General features: G+C 38.0%; 1 protein-coding gene across 4 annotated transcripts in view; it reads left to right on the top strand.

Annotated features, from left to right (window-relative positions):
• GRID2 (glutamate ionotropic receptor delta type subunit 2) overlaps nt 1-20976 on the top strand; it is a 1502079-nt gene that overhangs the window by 873034 nt on the left and 608069 nt on the right. For all 4 annotated transcript variants that reach the window (XM_080647673.1, XM_080647670.1, XM_080647671.1 and 1 more), the window contains one exon: nt 6806-6925. In XM_080647673.1, the coding sequence (XP_080503799.1) occupies nt 6806-6925 (120 nt within the window). The remainder of the gene's footprint in view (nt 1-6805; nt 6926-20976) is intronic.

Below are 20976 nucleotides of genomic sequence, written 5' to 3'. Positions count from 1 at the left end.
CAGCTTAAGTGCCCATCAGCAGATGAGTGGATTAAAAAACTATGGTACATCTACACAATGGAATACTACGCTGCAGTAAAAAAGAAGGAGTTCTTACCATTTGCAACAACATGGATGGAGCTGGAGAGCATTACGCTAAGTGAAATAAGCCAGGCAGAGAAAGATAAATATCACATGATCTCACTCATTTATGGAATATAATGAACAACATAAACTGATGAACAAAAACAGATCCAGAGGCAGAGAAATATCGATCAGAACCTCAAACCTCAGGGAAGGTAGGGGAGGGTGGGGGTAAGGGGGAGAGACCAACTAAAGGACTTATATGCATGCATATGGACCTAACCAATGGACACAGACAACAGGGGGTAAGGGCATGAATGGGGGGTTGAGGGGTAATGGGAGAATAAGGACAAATATGTAATACCACAATCAATCAATAAATTAAATAAATAAATAAATAAATAAATAAATAAATAAATAAAAGATATCTTGGTACATGTTGATATCTGAAAGAGTATTCTTTAAAATGGCAAAATATTGAAATTACTTCTTATATGGCAATCTATTCATTCAACAAATATTTATTGAATACTACCATATGGTATACTGTGAGATCACAGAATAAGGAATAAAAATAGAAATATCAAAAATAATTGCAAGTGTGATCAGTCCTCCGAAAGGGGAAACACCAACTGTTCTGGAAATATGTGACTGGAGAACCTACTTTAGGTGTAAGAGTGACAGATAAGTGGAAACATTTAAAATGAGTAGTCATTAATGAGGGAAAGAAAGAGAGGAGCATTCTAGAAATGGGGGAGGAAGAATGTTTCATGCAGGGCATTAGAATGTTAGCAGGCTCACAGTAAAGGGAGCTTGTCACATTTAAACATCTAAAATAAGACCAAATGCCTGGCTGGCGTGGTTGAGTGTTGACCTATGAACTGGAGGTCACGGTTCCATCCTGGTCAGGGCACATGCTCAGGTTGTGGGCTCCATCCCCAGTATGGGGGTGTGCAGGAGGCAGCTGATCAACCATTCTCTCTCATCATTGATATCTCTCTCTCTCTCTCTCTCTCTCTCTCTCTCTCTCTCTCCCTCCCTCCCTCCCTCCCTTCCTCTCTGAAATAAATAAAAATATATAAAAAATAAAATAAGACCAGATGGCTAGAATAGAGACAGAAGAGGGCCATGGTTTCACATTAGGTACAAGAAGTAGGCAGGGTAAATATCACAATATCACGACAGGTTTCTTTTAACCATGTTAAAAGGTCTTAAACTTTGAAGGGTAAGGTTAAGCCACTGAGGTATTTTAAACAAAATCAGATTACTCAGTGGCTGCCAAGTAGAGAATCCATTCTGTAGCTGCTATTGGACCAGATGGACTGGATGAGAAAACACCAATTGGAGAAGCTGATGCTCCAGTTCAGAGGAAGCATAGGCAATTATGTGGGTCATGAAGATGGATGAAAGCAGATATCTTAAAGAGATATTTAGGTTATTAAAATAAGATTTGGCAATTTAACATGAATGTGTGGGAAGAAGATTAACTTGGACAAAAATAACTCTGGAAAGTTGGGGGTTTTGCTGTTGTTTTTACATCTGTATACTTGAGGAATGGAAACCTATTACTTTGCTCTTTATATAAATCACTAGGTACCATTTAGAATTCATACACCTGAAGGAGAGAATTTTGGAAAACATAACCTGACTTGCCAGAAACAGTATTGACTTGAAATATAAGTTAGCCTTTTTAGAAAATGTACACAAATAAACTTGTTGCCACAAGTGTCTTTAAAAAATCAGCCTGCCTTTGAAATATTTCTCTTGTGGACTCATCAATGTACACTCCAACTTCAAGGGCATTTGAATCATAAAGTGGGTAAAATGGTATATTTAATTTAAGCTAACTCAACATATATTTTAAGCAATCCACCATGATATACATATGTCATGTTGGACACTCAGTTCACATAATTTAGAGGAAAAAGTATGAGGCACATGATGAAGGTTTTATTTCAGGTTGCTCAAGTAGCTATTTGTCTGGGCCTCAATTTCTTCTTTCCTAAGATGTAAATAGCATGATCAGTAAGCTAGTAACCTCCCATTTTTAGCTTGCCTCCAGTCTCTATTATGAATGAATATTTGAGTGTATAGGTATATATGTAAATATATGTGTATATATCTATACCTATATGCACATATACACATATATAAATATTATATGGCAACTCAAATTCCACTAACCATTTCACATAAATTATTTTTTTGTTTTCAATTTTTGTTATTTTGCATCTTTTATCTTAGTATTTATCTACCCATTATATTTATTTTCTGAGTAGCAAATGTAGTATTTTCCTTCTGTGGGTATTTCTCTATCTGAAATTAACTTATGAAACACGAGGGTATCAGGACATGCCACTGAGTCTGGCATCTCTCAATGTGTTCACAGCCTTGCTGGGCTCATGATTATTTAACAGGGTGTCCTTGGTTACCAAGCATGTCGGTTGCAAGGAGCCTAGGAATATGTATAAGGAAATGAGATGAGTATAAAATATTTGATGTTCCATATGATCTACCAAAAGAATCTGTGTTACTTTGCAGATTCAAGTATAGAAGAAAATTCTTCAGCCTCATAAATAGAGTGAAATAAATTTTTAGTAATATTTTTTCTTCTTGTTTCCAATGTATCCTATTTGTTGAGGAACAAAATTTTTCCTTTTCAGAAACTGATTATCCAATGGTAAATTATTCCAACCTTGATTCTACACTTTTAATTTTTCTTCTCTTATGCTTTCCATATTTGATGCTCACTGGGGAGAGGGTAGGATGCAATCCAAACCAATTTTACTTGGATTTTAGTGGTTTTCTCTGGCAGCAAATTTTACTCTCAATTTAAAGGACATTTAGAAATCATTTGTATGTGTTATTCATACTACCAATGCCCCATTAGCTTATTTTGTTTAGAATCTGCTGTATCATCAAGAGATAAAAACCATAACAGTGCATGCATGAAGACAATGACTATTCATTGCCACCTGGCCAAGGCTCTGTTTACAAGACTGATATGAGGGTAAATGGAAAAAAAAAGGTGAGAACATGGGAATATTCTTGAGCAATCAAAAATCAGAATTTAAGTGTGGGTCAGATAACAAAGGGCTTCAGTTGAAGGGTTTATTTGCTTGAAATACTGACCTCTCAAGCATCCCTTCTACCTTCATGAGAAGGTTTTACTGGTTAAACATGGTAACAGTTCATTAAGAATCCTATATAATAAAACCCTAATATGCAAATAGACCAAACGGAGGAATGACCAGTTGCTATGACACGCACTGACCACCAGGGGCAGACACTCAACACAGGTGCTGCCCCCTGGTGGTCAGTGCACTCCCACAGGGGGAGTGCCGCTTGGCCAGAAGCCGGGCTCACAGCTGGCAAGTGCGGCAGTGCTGGCAGGGGCCTCTTCTGCCTCTGTGGCAGTGCTAAGGATCCCTTGGGCAATGTCCAACTGCAGGGAGCGGGCCCAAGCCGGCACGCAGACACCCCCCAAAGAGTCTCAGACTGGGAGAAGGTGCAGGATGGGCTGAGGGACCCCCCACCCCAGTGCATGAATGTCGTGCACCAGGACTCTAGTATAACATAAAGCTCTAGCTGGCTCAGTGGATAGAGGGTTGGCCTTTGATTCTAGTCAAGGGCACATACCCTGGATGCAGGCTTGATCCCCAGTAGGGGGCATGTAAGAGGCAGCTAATCAATGATTCTCTCTCATCATTGATGTTTCTATCTCACTCTCCCTTTCTCTCTGAAATCAATAAAATATATATTTAAAGATGTTTTTTTAAAAAAGAATATAACATAAAGGAGATAAATTACAAAGTCATAAGGGGAACAAGGTAAGTGGAGGTCATAGTAAACTAAATACAGGTCCCTGATTTATGGTTTCATTCCTTGTATACTGTAAGTGGACTAAGATGCTCAGTACTAGATACAAGCTAAGGATTAAGACATTGGCCTGGGCCGAAACTGGTTTGGCTCAGTGGATAGAGCATCGGCCTGCGGATTGAAGGGTCCCAGGTTCGATTCCGGTCAAGGGCACGTACCTTGGTTGTGGGCATGTCCCCGGTGGGGGGTGTGCAGGAGGCAGCTGATCGATGTTTCTCTCTCATCGATGTTTCTAACTCTCTATCCCTCTCCCTTCCTCTCTGTAAAAAATCAATAAAATATATTTAAAAAAAAAAAAAAAGACATTGGCCTGGAATGGCCATATGAGTATTGGCTGGGAATAACAATAATATAGTGCCAGGCAGTCTAATGTTCAAAAGTTTAGAAATTACAGGGGTATGGCATTTTTGCAATGAAACAATCATAGTGATATACAATATATTTCCTCTTTTTCTTAGAAATAAACCACTATGACAAAAAATTAAGATTATGACATTTTAGGGATATTACTGAAGTGTGATTGAGGACAAGATAAGCTTTATAAAATGTTACAGAATACCAGTTGTTTGAACTTAAATGTAATAATATATACTATATTTGTAAGTCAAACTCCCACAGTATTTATCATTTGGAGATATTAATGATTAGAAGATCCACTACACTTATCCTGATCTTTAAAATGTTAAGTGAAAATTGAATTCTTTGAAATATTAGTATGAGCAAACATGCAGGATATAATGTACTTGAAAGAATTAGGTAATTTACCTCCTTTATTTTTTTCTCACCCTATCCCTACCCTCCAACAGTAAAAGGAGTGAATAGGTCCTAGATCAGTTGCATTAACTCTTTTCTACCCAAACACTAATTGGTTAAATGTAATTGAGTCAAATTTTGTAAAAATATTTTCCAAATCTATGTGAATATTCAAGCATATAGTGAAATTTTGTCACCCTAATAAATGTTAGTTGAAAAAATCAGTATCATGCTTACAATTTTTAGCAGAATTAGAAAGCCTTCAAAAATAGAGAATGAAAAAATCACATAGATGATAATGCTGGTGATAATGATAGTAATTAAAGTTCCACAATTCATTGAACACTCTACTATATTTTTATATGCAATATAAAACTCATAATAGTCTTCTGGGTTTGGTATTATTATTTATAATAATCCCATTTAACAGATGTTGAAATTGGGACATAGAGAAATTAAATGACTTAGCCAGGTTTACACAACTAGTAGATTCTGACAACATAGACCAAGTCCATGGTATTGACTAAATCATACATGAGAAGAGCACAGAACCATCAAATTCAACATATTTTATTAATAAAATTGGATAACAAAAGAGAAGTTGCTTATTAGGAAATAGTTATGGAAGATCAGTTTTGTTGGTTATAACTGTTGAAAAAATGAAATAGATTAAATACTAAAAGTTATGAGTAAGCAATAGTTTTATTGAATGCCTATTGTGAACTTAGCATCATGCAATGGGTATAAGACACATATGCAGTAGGAGATATAGCAGATAGCATAATACCTGCCAATAAAGACCGGAAGTTAAGTTAGAGGTTATGGCAAATGAAATACAGGTGCCCTGTGACATTGATGAGGTTATGTCCCAATAAACCTAAGTTGAAAATATTATTAGTAAAAAATGAATTTAGTACATTTAATTTACCGACCATCATAGCTTACTCTAACTTACCTTAATGTGCTCAGAACACAATATCCAAAAAACGTCTGGTAACCAAGTGCCCTGGAGAGTACCAGTGGTTTACCCTTGTGATTGCATTGCTGACTCGTAGCTGCGCTCACTGTTGCCGACCAGCATCACCAGAGTATCGAACTGCAGGGGGATAACAATAAAAAGTCAAATCCCAAGTACTGTTTATATCGGATTCGAATTGCTTCTGCACCATTGCAAAGTTGAAAAAAAAAGTGTTAAGTCAAAACTCATCATAAGTTGGGAACTGTATATATATTTAATTATCAAACAATATAGAGGTGATACTTAAAGCGATGTACAAACCGAGATAACTTGTTCAGATAAATGTGATTATCAGGCTAAAATTCCAAGTTAGAAGTACTGTAGTATAGAAGTGATTCCGAATATGATTTTTACTTGTAAACCCTAAATGATAAACTAAACCAAGAAAAGAATGGTAAACAAGAAAGAGAGAAGTCTCACCTACATTACCATCTATTGGGGAAATGAACACTGCCTTGTTGAGTGAGAGATGAAGCTTGGGAATTCCCAATGAATCTCAATAGCCAGCACTACTGGTTAAGAGCAAAAACAGATTTTAGTCCAATTTAGCTTTCTTTTTTACATTTAGACAAGATATTTAAAGAAGGAGGAAAAATAAACCTCTAATAGCTTATAAACCATGGCTTTTAGAATCCAAGAAATTATTTTAGATCCCATTAGAATGGCGTTGTGCTGAGAAAGAATATTGTCAAAATGTGTCTCCAGAGTAGATCCATTCTTTCCGAGAGCATCTAGTTTTCTGACTGATGGATCCATGTGTGTCAGAAGGTATGAAGGCAACAAACCTAGCCTGGGATTTAGTCTCAGGGGTAACATCCTGGCAGTTTGTGTAATCGTTTGACTCGTTGGGTCTAAATATTCTGTCTGTGAAGTGGATAAACTTGGATTAAGTGATTCTCAAGATTACTTTCAATTGCTCTTCAATTTATGCTGTGCACTTATTAAAAAGTAGCCTATTCATAATTGCATGCTTGAAATAATATTTATTTTATAGATGGAAATTGTTTTACTAGAACTTTCTTTTATACTTTATTATTATTACTATTTTACTTTTTTCTGAAATCTTACATCAGTATCTTTTCTCTGCTTTAGGGTGGAGTTAGTGGGTTGACTGGAGAGCTGGAATTTGGAGAAAATGGAGGCAATCCTAACGTCCACTTTGAAATTCTTGGAACCAACTATGGAGAGGAGCTTGGCCGAGGCATTCGCAAAGTAAGACCAGAAACATTGATAAATATGTTTTCCTACAGTAACTATGGTTGTGTTTGATTGTCTTTATACAGTATGTTCACAGTATACATTACAGTTTCTACTGTAGTTTGAAAAAGAAGAAAGGGGGAGAATTAGACATTTAAATGACCTTAGTACTTACCAGAAGTATCAGTCAATGAATTCTATTTATGCTTTAGAATAATTTAAAGGAAGAAGGGTACAGGAATCTGATGGTTTCCTAGGGAACTAGCATAATCTTTCATTCATTATAATAATTTTTGTAAAGTAATGAATTTAATACTTGTGCAATGCATAGCTGCTTAGTTTTTAACTTGTAACATGCACAAAATCAGAAAAAAAGAGCTTAGAGGAATTTCATTTAGTAAGAGTGAAGTCCTTCTATAAAACTGACATTTCAGTATTTCAGCTTCTCTATGTGGTATGCATAACTAGCAAATGGCTTGCAGGAACTGAGCTCTGGCACTATACTTCAGATCACATGTAAGAAGAAGCTGAGGGCAGTAAAGAATATTTCATGAACTCCCAGAACTATAAATTTCTTGAGGAGAAATATAAAAGCCCCGGGGAAAATGGCTGCTACAGTTTGAATTTGCCACTTTTATATATTTGTGGTAGGAAAAAACCCAAGGTAATTACATGTGCATACAGGGATCATTACTATAAATTTCTAAGTGTATAAACTTGCTGTATCCAGTTAAGAGGTTCTTCAGTATCTGTTCCTTTTCAGTGTTGAGTATAGGATGCAGAGAAACTCAGATAAAACTAATGAGTTGTTCTAATCCCATAAAATAAAGAGGTAATATGCAAATTGACCATCATTCCAACACACAAGATGGCCGCCCCCATGTGGACACAAGATGGCCACCACAAGATGGCCAGCAGGGGAGGGCAGTTGTGGGCGATCAGGCCAGCAGGGGAGGGCATTTGGGAGGGACCAGGCCTGCAAGGGAGGGCACTTGGGGAGGATCAGGCCTGCAAGAAAGGACAGTTAGGGGGATGAGGCCTGCAGGGGAGGGCAGTTAAGGGTGACTGGGCCAGCAGGGAAGGACAGTGGGGGTGATCAGGCCAGCAGGGGATGGAAGTTAGGGGTGACCAGGCCACCAGGAGAGGACAGTTTTGGGGGGGGGGGACCCAGGCCTGTAGGGGAGGGCAGTTGAGGGTGATCAGGCCTACAGAGGAGGGCAGTTAGGGGTGACCGGGCCAGCAGAGGAGGGCAGTTGGGGGCAACCAGGCTGGCAAAGGAGGGCAGTTAGGGGTGACCGGGCCAGCAGAGGAGGGCAGTTGGGGGCAACCAGGCTGGCAAAGGAGGGCAGTTAGGGGTGACTGGGCCAGCAGAGGAGGGCAGTTGGGGGCGACGAGGCCTGCAGGGGAGGACAGTTAGGGGCAACCGGGCTGGCAGAGGAGAACATTGGGGGGGACCCAGGCCTGCAGGGGAGGGCAGTTAGGGGTGACCAGGCCTGCAGGGGAGGGCAGTTGAGGGGGACCAGGCCTGCATGGGAGGGCAGTTGGGGGGATCAGGCTTGCAGGGGAGGGCAGTTAGGGGTGATCAGGCCAGCAGGGGAGGGCAGTTAGGGGTGATCAGGCTGGCAGAGGAGGACATTGGGGGGGACCCAGGCCAGCAGGGGAGGGCAGTTGGGGGCAACCAGGCTGACAGAAGAAGACACTTGGGGGGACCCAGGCCTTCAGGAGAGGGCCATTGGGGGGACCAGGCCTGCAGGGGAGGGCAGTTGGTGGTGACCAGGCTAGCAGGGGAGGGCAGTTAGGGGTGACCAAACTGGCAAGGGAGGGCAGTTAGGGATGACTGGCCAGCATGGGAGGGCAGTTGGTGGTGACCAGGCTAGCAGGGGAGGGCAGTTAGGGGTGACCAGGCTGGCAAAGGAGGGCAGTTAGGGATGACTGGGCCAGCAGGGGAGGGCAGTTGGGGGTGATCAGGCCTGCAGGGGAGGACAGTTAGGGGCTACGGGCCGGCAGGTGAACAGTTAGGCGTCGATCAGGCTGGCAGGGAGTGGTTAGGGGGTGATGAGGCTGGCAGGAAGAAATGGTTAGGGGCAATCAGGCAGGCAGGCAGGCAAGCAGTTGGGAGCCAGCAGTCCTGATTGTGAGAGGGATGTCCCAGATTGGAGAGGGTGCATGCAGGCTGAAGGACACCCCCGCCCCATGCATAAATTTCATTCACCAGGCCTCTAGTCAGTAATAAAAACCTCTTGGTAAATTTATGCTAGAAGAGTTGAAAATATTTTAATGTGTTTTAATTATTGTTTTATATTGAAGCATAGTAAACATAGAAAACTGCAAAAAGTATTAGGATAGTTTCATGAATTATTTTCAAGGAAACAACTACTACTATGGTAAAGAAATAGGACATACCAAGCATCCTAAACACCCCCTCATACTTCATTCCCAACCTCCTCCCTTCTGAGTAGTATAACCAATAGTCTGAATTTTATGATACTCATTTCTTTACAGTGTTAAATATAATTTTATTAGCTGTATGTGCATCTACTGTGGTCTGTTTCTACTTTTAAGCTCTCAAGTAACTTTAAGGCTACTATGAATTAGTTTGTGAATTGCCAGAGCTCTGTTTATAAATTGGGCGGTTTTTTCACATGGACACACACACACACACACACACACACACACACACACACACAATATCTTCAAGGATACTTATCAAGGGAAAACTTTACCATACAAATAATGACAGTAGTTACTAGATGTGTGTACAAGATTGTTTCCACTCCCAGTATTCCCAAGTCTCAAAAAGAGTGAATGGCTTTCCAATTGACAAACTGTCAAATTGTCAGTGTTTATTCTGCTGCAGGTGTTGAGGTGTCTGCAATGCCTGAAGCCTTATCACCTGGAGCAGGGACCCTGTCAGCTTTCATAACTGAGTAGTGTTTGTCTGCTTAGGATTTGAATGTATATTGACCCAGTTCCAAACGTTGGACTGATCTTGTCTGTATTGGCCTGGTACGATTGGAGGTTTCATTTTTCAGAGTTGGAAGAGAATTTGAAAAGGATTACTTAATTTTCACTGATGCTGATCAAACAAGAGATTTCCTGCTTTGATATCTATTGCATGCTCTTTTACTTTGATGTGAGGTGGTGTTTCATTCAGTAGATGGTGTGTTCAAGGTGTTAGACACTGTATCCTTGAAGATAAATTCAGGTGAACCTCAAAGCCAAATTTCTAAATGATCAAAATTTTCTATGTCTTTAAATTTTCTCCAAAATTCTGGTTGTTCTGGTTTTTGTTCATCACAATAAAAACTACCAAAAAGAAAAATAATTTAAGTAATAGTATTTTATACAATCTTATAAAATGAAATTTATTCAAAGATATAAAAAGTAAATATTAAAAATTTAATGGATCAATTTTGTTTTTTCTTAGGAGAGGAATTTTACACACTAGTGTTTTTTTCCTTATGTGTCTTCGTTTTATTTTGTTTTGCCAATGCCACTCACTTTTTACTCTGAAGCCTAAGTTCCAGCATTAAAATTTAATACTCTAAACTTAATGTCTTTGAACTTTATCACTAATAGGAAAATATGGCCTGGAAAAATAGATTAAAACTGGTTTTGCAACCAACCTTAATTGCATAGTAATGCTTAGTATCTTCATAAAATTGTTTTCTTATGTAAGCTGATGAAATAAAATGGTACAGCAGAGATATTGTAGCTCCTAGGTATAATTGTTTTTCAGATAGATTTAGAATTTTTACTCAAGTTCTCCAACATTAAGTTTAGAAATATAAAATCTGTAGCTTTACATTCTTGGGAAAATCGAATGCACTGCTTTGCAAAAGGTACTTTTAATGAACTAAAATATTTTCTGCCTTGTACTTAGAAAGAGGAAATAACAGCCTAGCCTTCAAATGGCCAATGATTAAATATTGCACAGGTATTCTTCAACATCGTATTTGTATTCTGATTATACAATATCTAAAATAACATTTACTTTTCATGTTAACCTGCTTTATGTTTCCTTATAGCACTTTTTATAAACTGAAACTATATGCATTCATATAATTAAATATAAAAACCTTATATATGTGTACATATATTATGCATGTATAGGTAAACATCCTATATAATAAAAGGCTAATATGCAAATCGACCGAACGGCAAAACAACCAGTCGCTATGACGTGCACTAATTACTAGGGGCGGATGCTCAGTGCAGGAGTTGCCCCCTGGTGGTCATTGTGCTCCCACAAGGGGAGCATTGCTCAGTCAGAAGCCAAGCGCACCAGCAGGCTCACAGCTGGCGAGCGCAGCAGCGGTGATGGGAGCCTCTCCCACCTCTGAGGCAGCACTAAGGAGCAGTGAGCCTGGCTTCTGGGTGAATGGTGCTCCCACAGGGGGAGTGCCGCTCAGCCAGAAGCCGGGCTCATGGCTGAGGAGCACAGCAGCAGTGGCAGGAGCCTCTCCTGCCTCCATGGCAGCGCTAAGGGGCGGAGGGATGCCCCTGCCAGTACACAAATGTCATGCACTGGGCCTTTAGTAAATATAATAAATTTACTTGTTTATAGTCTACCTTTCCCATTATAATGTAACTCCATGAGATAAGAATGTTCCTTGCCATATCCTCCAATATATGGCCTATAGTAGATGCTCATTAAGTATTTAATGAACGTATTAATGAATTCGTTGTCATGCTGACTTAAATATCTGCAATATTCTTCACTGCACCTATAATAGCCATGTTCTTCCTTTATTCAAATGAAAAATAATAAGTATAAGGACATAAACTAATTGTTGGCATAGCACATTAGAATGAGAATGTGTAATTACAACCTTTCCATCATCGTATCCTCATGCTTAGCAGAGTTGGCCACTTTGTCACCAAAATTATACTCAATTGTTTTACTGGTCATTAGGTAAGATTATGTGCAATTTCTTTGCAGGTATTAACAGAGGATATGGAAACAGTTTATTGATTATTCCAAACAAATATTTAGATCAATTATTCTAATCACCCACAAAAGTGCAAGCTAATAGGAATTATTGGTATGTGTAGTTCAGGATCATTTTCTAACAACTAGGCTAGATTTATATGTTTAATGGGAAAAGTACTTAGCCTTTCTGTCAGACACACCTGGGCTGAAATTCAGACCCTGTTACTTTCTGGCTGTGTGATTTTAGGACTACTAAACCCAGTGAATCTCAATTTCTTTATCTATAAAATGTGGATAATAATACTATCCCTGGTTGTTATAAAGATTAAGTAAATTATGTTTGTAGATTACATAATGAGGATTAAAATAATGCTATTTTGCAAATGGACAATAATCTATGTCAACATTTTGCCAACTACAAGAAATACAATCTAGTTGCTATTTTGACAAAAAATTGCAATGTGAGGTAGAGAAAGAAATTTAATTTTAGGTGTGATTGACAGAGCATTATACATGACAATCACAGTAATAGCAGGAAACATTAACCTTTTTGTTTTTTAATGTCCTTTTTAACTCTAAAATTCTACAAGTCTCTTAAGCATCTATAGCTCAATGTGAAGCAAATAATAGAGGATCCAATAGTCAGTATAGCCTGTATTAACCAAGTCTCTACAATTAAGCCCATTATTAATATGTCATATTCCTAACAATGAATTTGTATCTTGAAAGTTTTATATAATGGAGAGGATCTAGTAAGTGCTGTGAATAAGAGACCCAGAGCATCTGTGGTTTATCTTTAGTCCACAGCTGATGACTGTTTGGATTAAGTCTTCAAGAACATACCTGATGCAGAGGAGGCAAAGTTCACTTTCCTTCCTACATTACTGGACAATATCCATAGTGGTTCACTCTGGAATCTATCCCACCCCAACCTCAGACACACACCACCATCAATGAAACTCCAGTCCAGCTCAAATTCACCTATGCAAGGTGGTGGTACTTACTATCCACTGAACATCCCCATGTCTAGTTTCAGCCACAAAAGGAGATTAATGTTCATGATCCATTCACAGAGCAATTATCATTAAAGCAATCTAAATTAGAATATATAGAATTTAGAAACATTTGCTCCTCTATACTAATAAAAGGGTAATATGCTAATTAGACTGGGAGACCTTCCAGGAGACCTTCCGGACGTCCTTCTAGACGTCCTTTCGGACAAAGCCGTGGTGGTGGGGCCAACGCAGAGGCGGTTAGGGGCGATCAGGCTGGCAAGAGATGGCAGTTGGGCATGAGCAGGCCGGCAGGGAGGGGCAGTTGGGCACGAGCAGGCCAGTGGCGGGGTGGTGGGGGGGGGCGGGCAGTTGGGGGCAAGCTGACTGGTGGGGGATGGCAGTTAGAGGTGAGCAGGTCAGCGGGGGGGGGGGACAGTTGGGGGTGAGCAGGCCAGAGGGGGGGAAGGTGGGGGCAAGCAGGCTGGCAGGGGGAGCAGTTGGGGGCTAGCTGGCCGGTGGGGGATGGCAGTTGGGGGCAAGCAGGCTGGCAAGCGGGGGAAGTTGGGGACGAGCAGGCCAGCAGGGGGGCAGTTGGGGGAAAGCAGGCCGGCAAGGGGGGGCAGTAGAGGGCAAGCAGGTCAGCAGGGGGGGGCAGTTGGGGGCAAGCAGGCTGGCATGGGGGTCAGGTGGGGAAGAGTAGGTGGGTGGGGGGGCAGTTGGGGTGAGCTAGCCAGTGAAGGGGGGCAGTTGAGGTGAGCTAGCCAGTGAAGGGGGACAGTTGGGGGTGAGCAGGTCAGCAGGGGGAGAAGTTGGGGGTGAGCAGGCTTGAAGGAGATGCAGTTGGGGGCGAGTAGGTTGGCAGGGGACAGTTGGGGGTGAGCAGGCTGGCAGGGGGGGCAGTTGGGGTTGATCAGGCAGGCAGGCAGTGTGGTTAGGGGCAATCAGGCAGGCAGGCAGGTGAGTGGTTAGGAGCCAGCAGTCCCGGATTGTGAGATGGATGTCTGACTGCCGGTTTAGGCCCGATCCCTGTGGGATCGGGCCTAAACCACCAGTCAGACATCCCCCAAAGGGTCCCAGATTGGAGAGGGTGCAGGCCGAGCTGAGGGACACCACCCCCCCCCCACCATGCACGAATTTCATGCACTGGGCCACTAGTATACACTGAGTGGCCAGATTATTATGATCTCTGAATGCATAATAATCTGGCCACTCAGTATATATATATATATATTAGAGGCCCGGTGCATGAATTTGTGCATGGGTGGGGTCTGGCCAGCCTGGCCAGGGGGAGGGTACATGGGTGGTTGGCTGGCCTGCCTGCTGGTTGAACTCCTGGTCGAGGGGACAATTTGCATATTAAGCTTTTATTATATAGGATATACACTGAGTGGCCAGATTATTATGCATTCAGAGATCATAATAATCTGGCCACTCAGTGTATATATATTTCTTTGGCAAGGTCTCATTGTTGTGATTGAACTTTAAGTGGTAGACATCAAATATTTATTTCAAAGATGTTGAATGAATGGACAGACAATGGCAGGAAGGGGTCATATAGTAAGTCATTTGTTTATAAATGTTGGAAACTCACAGCAGACTAATTTGATATGCAGTGACATTCATGATATGGTAGGTTCAATTAAAACATAATTCCAGGGTCTTGGTATTCAACTTAAAATCATGTGCTTTTCTTACCTCTGAATTTCTCTGTAGTCTGTTAGAATATTTGCTTATATGTCTCTCTTATTCTCCCAGGCTTATCTTGACTCCTTCAGTGAATTACACATTCTCCTTCTACAGGAACTTGGTTTTATACATTGGAATGATTATAAAAATGTATATAGCCTGGGCACATAATCTTACCCAATTTGCTAATAGAACTTTCTCAACTCATTTCTTTGGGGGCCCTTCATTTACACTAATGAATATTGTGTCCATATCCCTGATGAATAATTGAAATTGTAATCATGGCTTTTGGTGAAAACTGATAGTGTTGCCTCTTTCCTATCCGCCCCCACCATTAATTTTCTTATTTGTGACCAGGATACCTGACACACTAAAGTAGTCAGAAACCATTAAGATTTTAGTCCTAATCAAGCTGTTCCATTTTTTAGTGACTGATAAATGAAGGCATTGATATTTGTTTATTGTTTTAAATAGAAACTATGTTAAGAAAAACTTTTTTGAGACTTTGGGGTGACTTACATGTGTAAACTATTGCCACTTTTAATGTTTCTGCTATGAATTTAGTTACTGCTTTCTCCAATATGGGAAACAAATGTTTGGAAATGGAGACGCTCTTTTAGTAATTAGAAACACTTTTATTAATCACAGTAATTCAAGTACCACAAGGAGCTTTTACATTTATTGGACATGAACTTTGATTTTAAATATTCTGTAAATATACTTTATCACTATTATTGAACTCCATTATAAGAGTAAAATAGCATTTCTGGAATTTTTATGCTATAGAAATATATATATATATATATATATGTATACATATATATATATATACATATATATATATACACACACACACACACATACACACATATTTATGTGTATATATAGACATACACATATATATACACACACATATATATATGTATATATGGTATATATCTCAGGTTTTGTTATATTTCAAAGAATTCTGATGGACAATTCTTATTATTTAGATGCATAGTATTATTAGGATCAATTTTTATATTCATGCAACTTTAATGTTGCTGATATATGTTCTCAGAGTTGTACTATTTCCTTTGCCTTCCTTCACTTCTTGAGGCTACAAATGTTATTTTGAGGCACTGGTTTTTGTTGTTACTTAAAATTTTTAGCATTTTCACCAGGGTCTTCAATGTCTTTTTAGAAAATTCTCTATGAATTTAATAAATAATCTCTTGAAGTTTTGTAGAAAGCTAAGTTTGTGTAGAGCTATTTCCAATATAGAAAATAAACATTGGGAAATGGAGATGCTCTTTTAGTAATTAGAATCACTTTCATTAATCACAGTAATTCAAGTACAACAAGGAGCTTTTACATTTATTGGCAGTGAACTTTGATTTTAAATATTCTGTAAATGCACTTTATCAGTGTTATTGAACTCCATTATAGAAGTAAAATAACACTTCTGGAATTTTTTTTAATAATCAAAATTGAGAAATGAATCTCACTTTGAAAGGAAGTCCAAAATATCTTGGTTTACTATAGGTTATGCCTTGAAATGTTGAATTAACAAAATGAATGCATCTACCTGAATATTATCACTCTGAGAAAGTCACTTGATACTCATGAGGAGAAAAGCACTTATCTGCCAAAAATGTTTTCAAGCAATTCTTAATCAGCAGCCATGGAAACTTTTATTACCCTGGAGTACTTGAATAAAAGTAGTTTGTGTGGGTTTAAATGGAAATGTATTTGAAAAGCTTTGCTTGAGAATTTATTGTGGATTCATTCAACATTGATATGACTCTATATCCCAAACTGGGATGAGAAATCTTTTCATCCCAGACTCATGCTTTGCAGAATGTCTGATTGTAGCCATTTGGAGCAATAATATGATTTGAATAGTGTTCTATCATTAAATGGGAGACAATGTGTTTTGGGATTGTGAGGGGGGAAACACATTCATATTTTTGTATCTCACATAGAAAATGGTTTGTTAATGGATATTTTTCCCTCCCAAAGATAATTGGAAACTGGAGAATTATTCCTGGGACAAATAAACTAATTACAATTCAGGAAGTGAATTCTCATCCTGTGTGATTTTATTTGTTGAAAATCATATATTTATTTTTATTTCATCTTCTTTCCCATACTGTGACTCTAGCATTATCAATTCCTTACAAACAAAACATTTCTGACTCCTAGATTTTATTTCTTTTCTAGCTGTTCAATTGGTATTAGATACATTAATTATATAACAGACTCTTCCATATATTTCCTTTTTTCTTATACCGTAATCTTATAAATTGTACCTACTTCAAAAATAGATACCTGAATATTTTATTCATTATTAAACATACCCAATTTTTTCCAAGTAGGCATGTTCTTTTGTTCCATCCAAATATTTCTGAGGGGTCACAGAATTAGGAAAAAATATAGCTGTTATTTACTAAAACATCTCTATCTTACATATTTAGTAATTGAGGTTGTGGGTTGAATGGCTTCCCTAATTTTTGTTTGTTTGTTTGTTTGTTTGTTTGTTTGTTTGTTTGTTTGTTAGAAAAACAATTCTAGACTTCTAGTTCAATGTTTTTTTTTTTTTTCACTACATTATAAGATTGTCTCTTCACAATTCAAAAACTTTGTTAGAGATAAACAATAAAGGGGAGGTCTCTTCTGTTTTTTTCTTTTATTATAAACTAGAGGCCCAGTGCACGGATTTGTACACTGGTGGGGTCCCTTGGCCTGACCTGCAGGGATTGGGCCAAGACAGGCTCACCGACATCCCCTGAGGCCTGGATTGTGAAGGGTGCAGGCCAGGCTGAGGGACCACACCAGTGCATGATAGGGGTCCAGGAGGGACTGGGGAAAGGCTCCAGGGTGTGTCTGGCCCATCTCACCGAGTCCTCATCAGCCAGACCCCAGCAGCAAACTAACCTACCAGTTGGAGTGCCTGCCCCCTGATGGTCAGTGCACGTCATAGTGACTGGTTGATAGGTCAAAGGGTCTGAGGAACAATTAGCATATTAGCCTTTTATATATATAGATATGGAACCAATCACTAAATATATTTATAGTTATTCTACAGTTTATTAAATTCCAAGGGAAACATCTATTTAAAATCTCACTAATAAAAATGATCACATTTTTCTATAAAATAACATCAATTCTCATGATTTTCTCTTGTAAACCCTGATTGTTAAGAAACAAAAATATTTTTGGATACACTACTCTATCCTACTTTTAAGTTAAAAAAAATACATTCTTAACTTTTTATTTCAGAGAGGAAGGAAGAGGGAAAAATAGAAACATCAATGATGAAAGAGAATCATTGATTGGCTGCCTCCTGCATGCCCCACACTGGGGATCCCACAACCCGGGCATGTGCCCTGGCTGAGAATTGAACTGTGACCTCCTGGTTCATAGGTTGATAGTCAACCACTGAGCCACGCTGGCCAGACTTAACTTTCTTCTTTGATATTTTATGTAATATTTAATTTTTGGTCTTTTTTTTTTTTTTTTGCTTTCCAGATTTTATTTATGATAGTAGATGTAATATTTACATTCATTACTTCAAGGCTTTCCTTTTATTTTAAAGGACAGCCACATTTTACCATACTGACTTAGCATTCAGTTTTATCTAATTGTTGTCAACAGAAGCATCTGTTGATAAAAAAAAAAAAAAAAATGTGTGTGTGCTTGAGGGTCAATTGAAATTTCTGATAAAACATTTTCCAAAATAATTGTAAGTTAGATATTTTATAATCCTAAGAAGATTTTTTCCAGCCAAAGTTTTTGTTGTTGTTACAATGTAGTCAAATGAAAATATATTGAGGCTATTATTCCAATTTTCAAGATGAGATTTGGGTGAGTCATTGCATAGCAATGGTAACCCACTATTTAAGGATAAAATCACAGGTCTCTAAGATAATATAATATCATCAAACAGTTGTGATTGCTTACTATTTGTAGAGTTACCTTTTTAGTAAGAATATAGATATCTAGATAGGTAGATAGGTAGGTAGGTAGATAGATTCATAGACATCTACACACATAGATACATAGATAATAGAAAATAATAGATGTCATGGATATAGATATTATCCACTGGAGAGAACGGAGATAAATAAATATAAGAAAACAGCATAGACCAAAGACATATTATCCCATATAATAAAAGCCTAATATGCAAATCGACCAAATGGTGGAATGACTGGTTGCTATGATGCACACTGACCACCAGAGGGAAGACGCTCAACACAAGAGCTGCTCCCAGCCCTCAGGCCACAGGCCAGCCAAGGTGGGTGCCAGTGGGGACCTGCCCTGCTAGTCACCCCACAGATCGGCCCTGATTATCAGCCATGCACAAATTTTGTGCATTGGGCCTTAGTATTAGTAATATATAAAGAAAGAGCCCTAACTGGTTTGGCTCAGTGGCTAGAGCATTGGCCTGCAGACTCAGGGTCCTAGGTTCGATTCCAGTCAAGGGCATGTACCTTGGTTGCAGGCACATACCCAGTGGGGAGTGTGCAGGAGGCAGCTGATCAATGTTTCTCTCTCATCAATGTTTCTAACTCTATACCTCTCCCTTTCTCTCTGTAAAAAATCAATAAAATATATTTTAAAAAAAGAAAGAGATATAAGTCAGATATTTTGTGAGTTATACTGATTCTATAGCTTCATAACAGACACACACAAATAATTCTTGTGCTGCTTTGGATCTTTGTTTAAGTGTTGTGATAACATAAGATATAGAAATCTAAAGTTATTCTAAGCATTAGAAGATTGTGCCATGCTTACATCTTGACCATGTAACTTTATTAAAGCAACTAATTTGAAAATAATTTGCTCATTTTGAGGGGAGGAATACATGTGGGACAAAAGTAGCAGAACTGCAAGTAATATTTTAAATTAATTTTAAAGTCAATAATAAGTACAAAATTAAGTTCATTCTGGGTGATTTGAAACATAGAAAATGCATTCTAATCTGATTTATCTGATTTAATATCAACAATGGAAATTACCCACAAATATAAGACATATCAAGAAACTAACAAAAGTTTCTTATTGTCTGATGCCCTAAACTGGTTATAATAATTTAGAGGTCATTAAAGAAAATAAATTATGGAGCCGCATTGCATTTTAATGAATGATGCAATTCAATGCAATGCAGTCACATTGTATTTAAGGATAGTATTCAGTAGAAAATGAAAACCAATAACTTATTGATTAGTCTAGTGATAGCATTTTTAAATTTATGATTTAATAAATATTTTAAGGATTTTTATTGATAGAATGCTAATTTTACAAATATTAAAATTTTTCTATGGATAGCAAGAATTTATAACCAAAAGGAATAAACTATGAATATATTTCTTGTTTTTTTCTTTAGATAAGGATTCTGTTACTAAAGTGAAGTGTTATAAAACATCCTAAAGCATGTTGTATTTTTAATATTTTAGACTGCCTTTCATTGTAATGGCCTTTTATGAATCTCTCTTGCATTATGCAATAAAAATGTACTTTTTGAATCATAACATGGTCCATGAGTGCCCCTGCCTGGTACTGTCTACTCATTATTTTCTCATTTCCCAATTTTTTTCTTACTTTAACAAGGCAAAGGAACACAATATAATCTTATGCACTATTTATTTCTGGGAAAAGAATTGACAATATAAGAATATTTTAATTTTTTGAAATACACACACACACACACACACATACACACAATGTTAGTAAAAATATAATTAATTGCAGATCAAACTTTTTAAAAATAGTGTTCTCATGGAAGCATGTAATTCTGGATTAAAAATATAAAATATTGTTGTGTTTGAATAATGAAGTCTGCTATTAATGAAAGGACAGCTAATGAGCCTTAACTAACAAAGAGAAATTGTACAGAGACAAAGGCCAAACTTGTTACTTGCAACAAGAACAGAAAAAAAAAATGGCAAGGATAAAAATTGGCAAAAGCATTTCTTTAAAAAAGTTTAGGTGAAAATGAACCAAAGATTCTTTCTAGTTGACCACAAGGGCAAATGAACCAATAACACTGAGTCTGACAAAACGCTAGTGAAATTTACTGAAGTCATTTAGAAAACTCTGTTGCGAGAGAAACTCAAGAATGAATTAAAGATTTTTAACATAACAAATAATGCACATCAATACTGTTTTCATATATGGTACCCATGCGCAAAAATAAATGGGCAAAAATAAAGTTTTTAATATTTTAGGGTCGTGTTTTGAATCAAATACTGACAGTTATAGGGAAACAAATATGACATGGATTGTTTATGGCTAGATTTGAAAAGCAGCAGGATTATGCTCATCTTCACCCCATATATCTTTATTCATTAAGATAATTGATACTTTGCTATTAATTATGCACTGTTGCACATAGACACTGGCTTTTAAGACGATCTAAACATTAGAGGTTACCACTCTAAATAACCTGTAACTAGAACATGAATTTA

Source organism: Plecotus auritus (assembly GCF_963455305.1).
Source record: "Plecotus auritus genome assembly, chromosome: 1".
NCBI lineage: Eukaryota > Metazoa > Chordata > Mammalia > Chiroptera > Vespertilionidae > Plecotus > Plecotus auritus.
The sequence above is the reverse complement of the archived record's forward strand: the minus strand, read 5'-3'. Positions and strand labels throughout refer to the sequence as shown.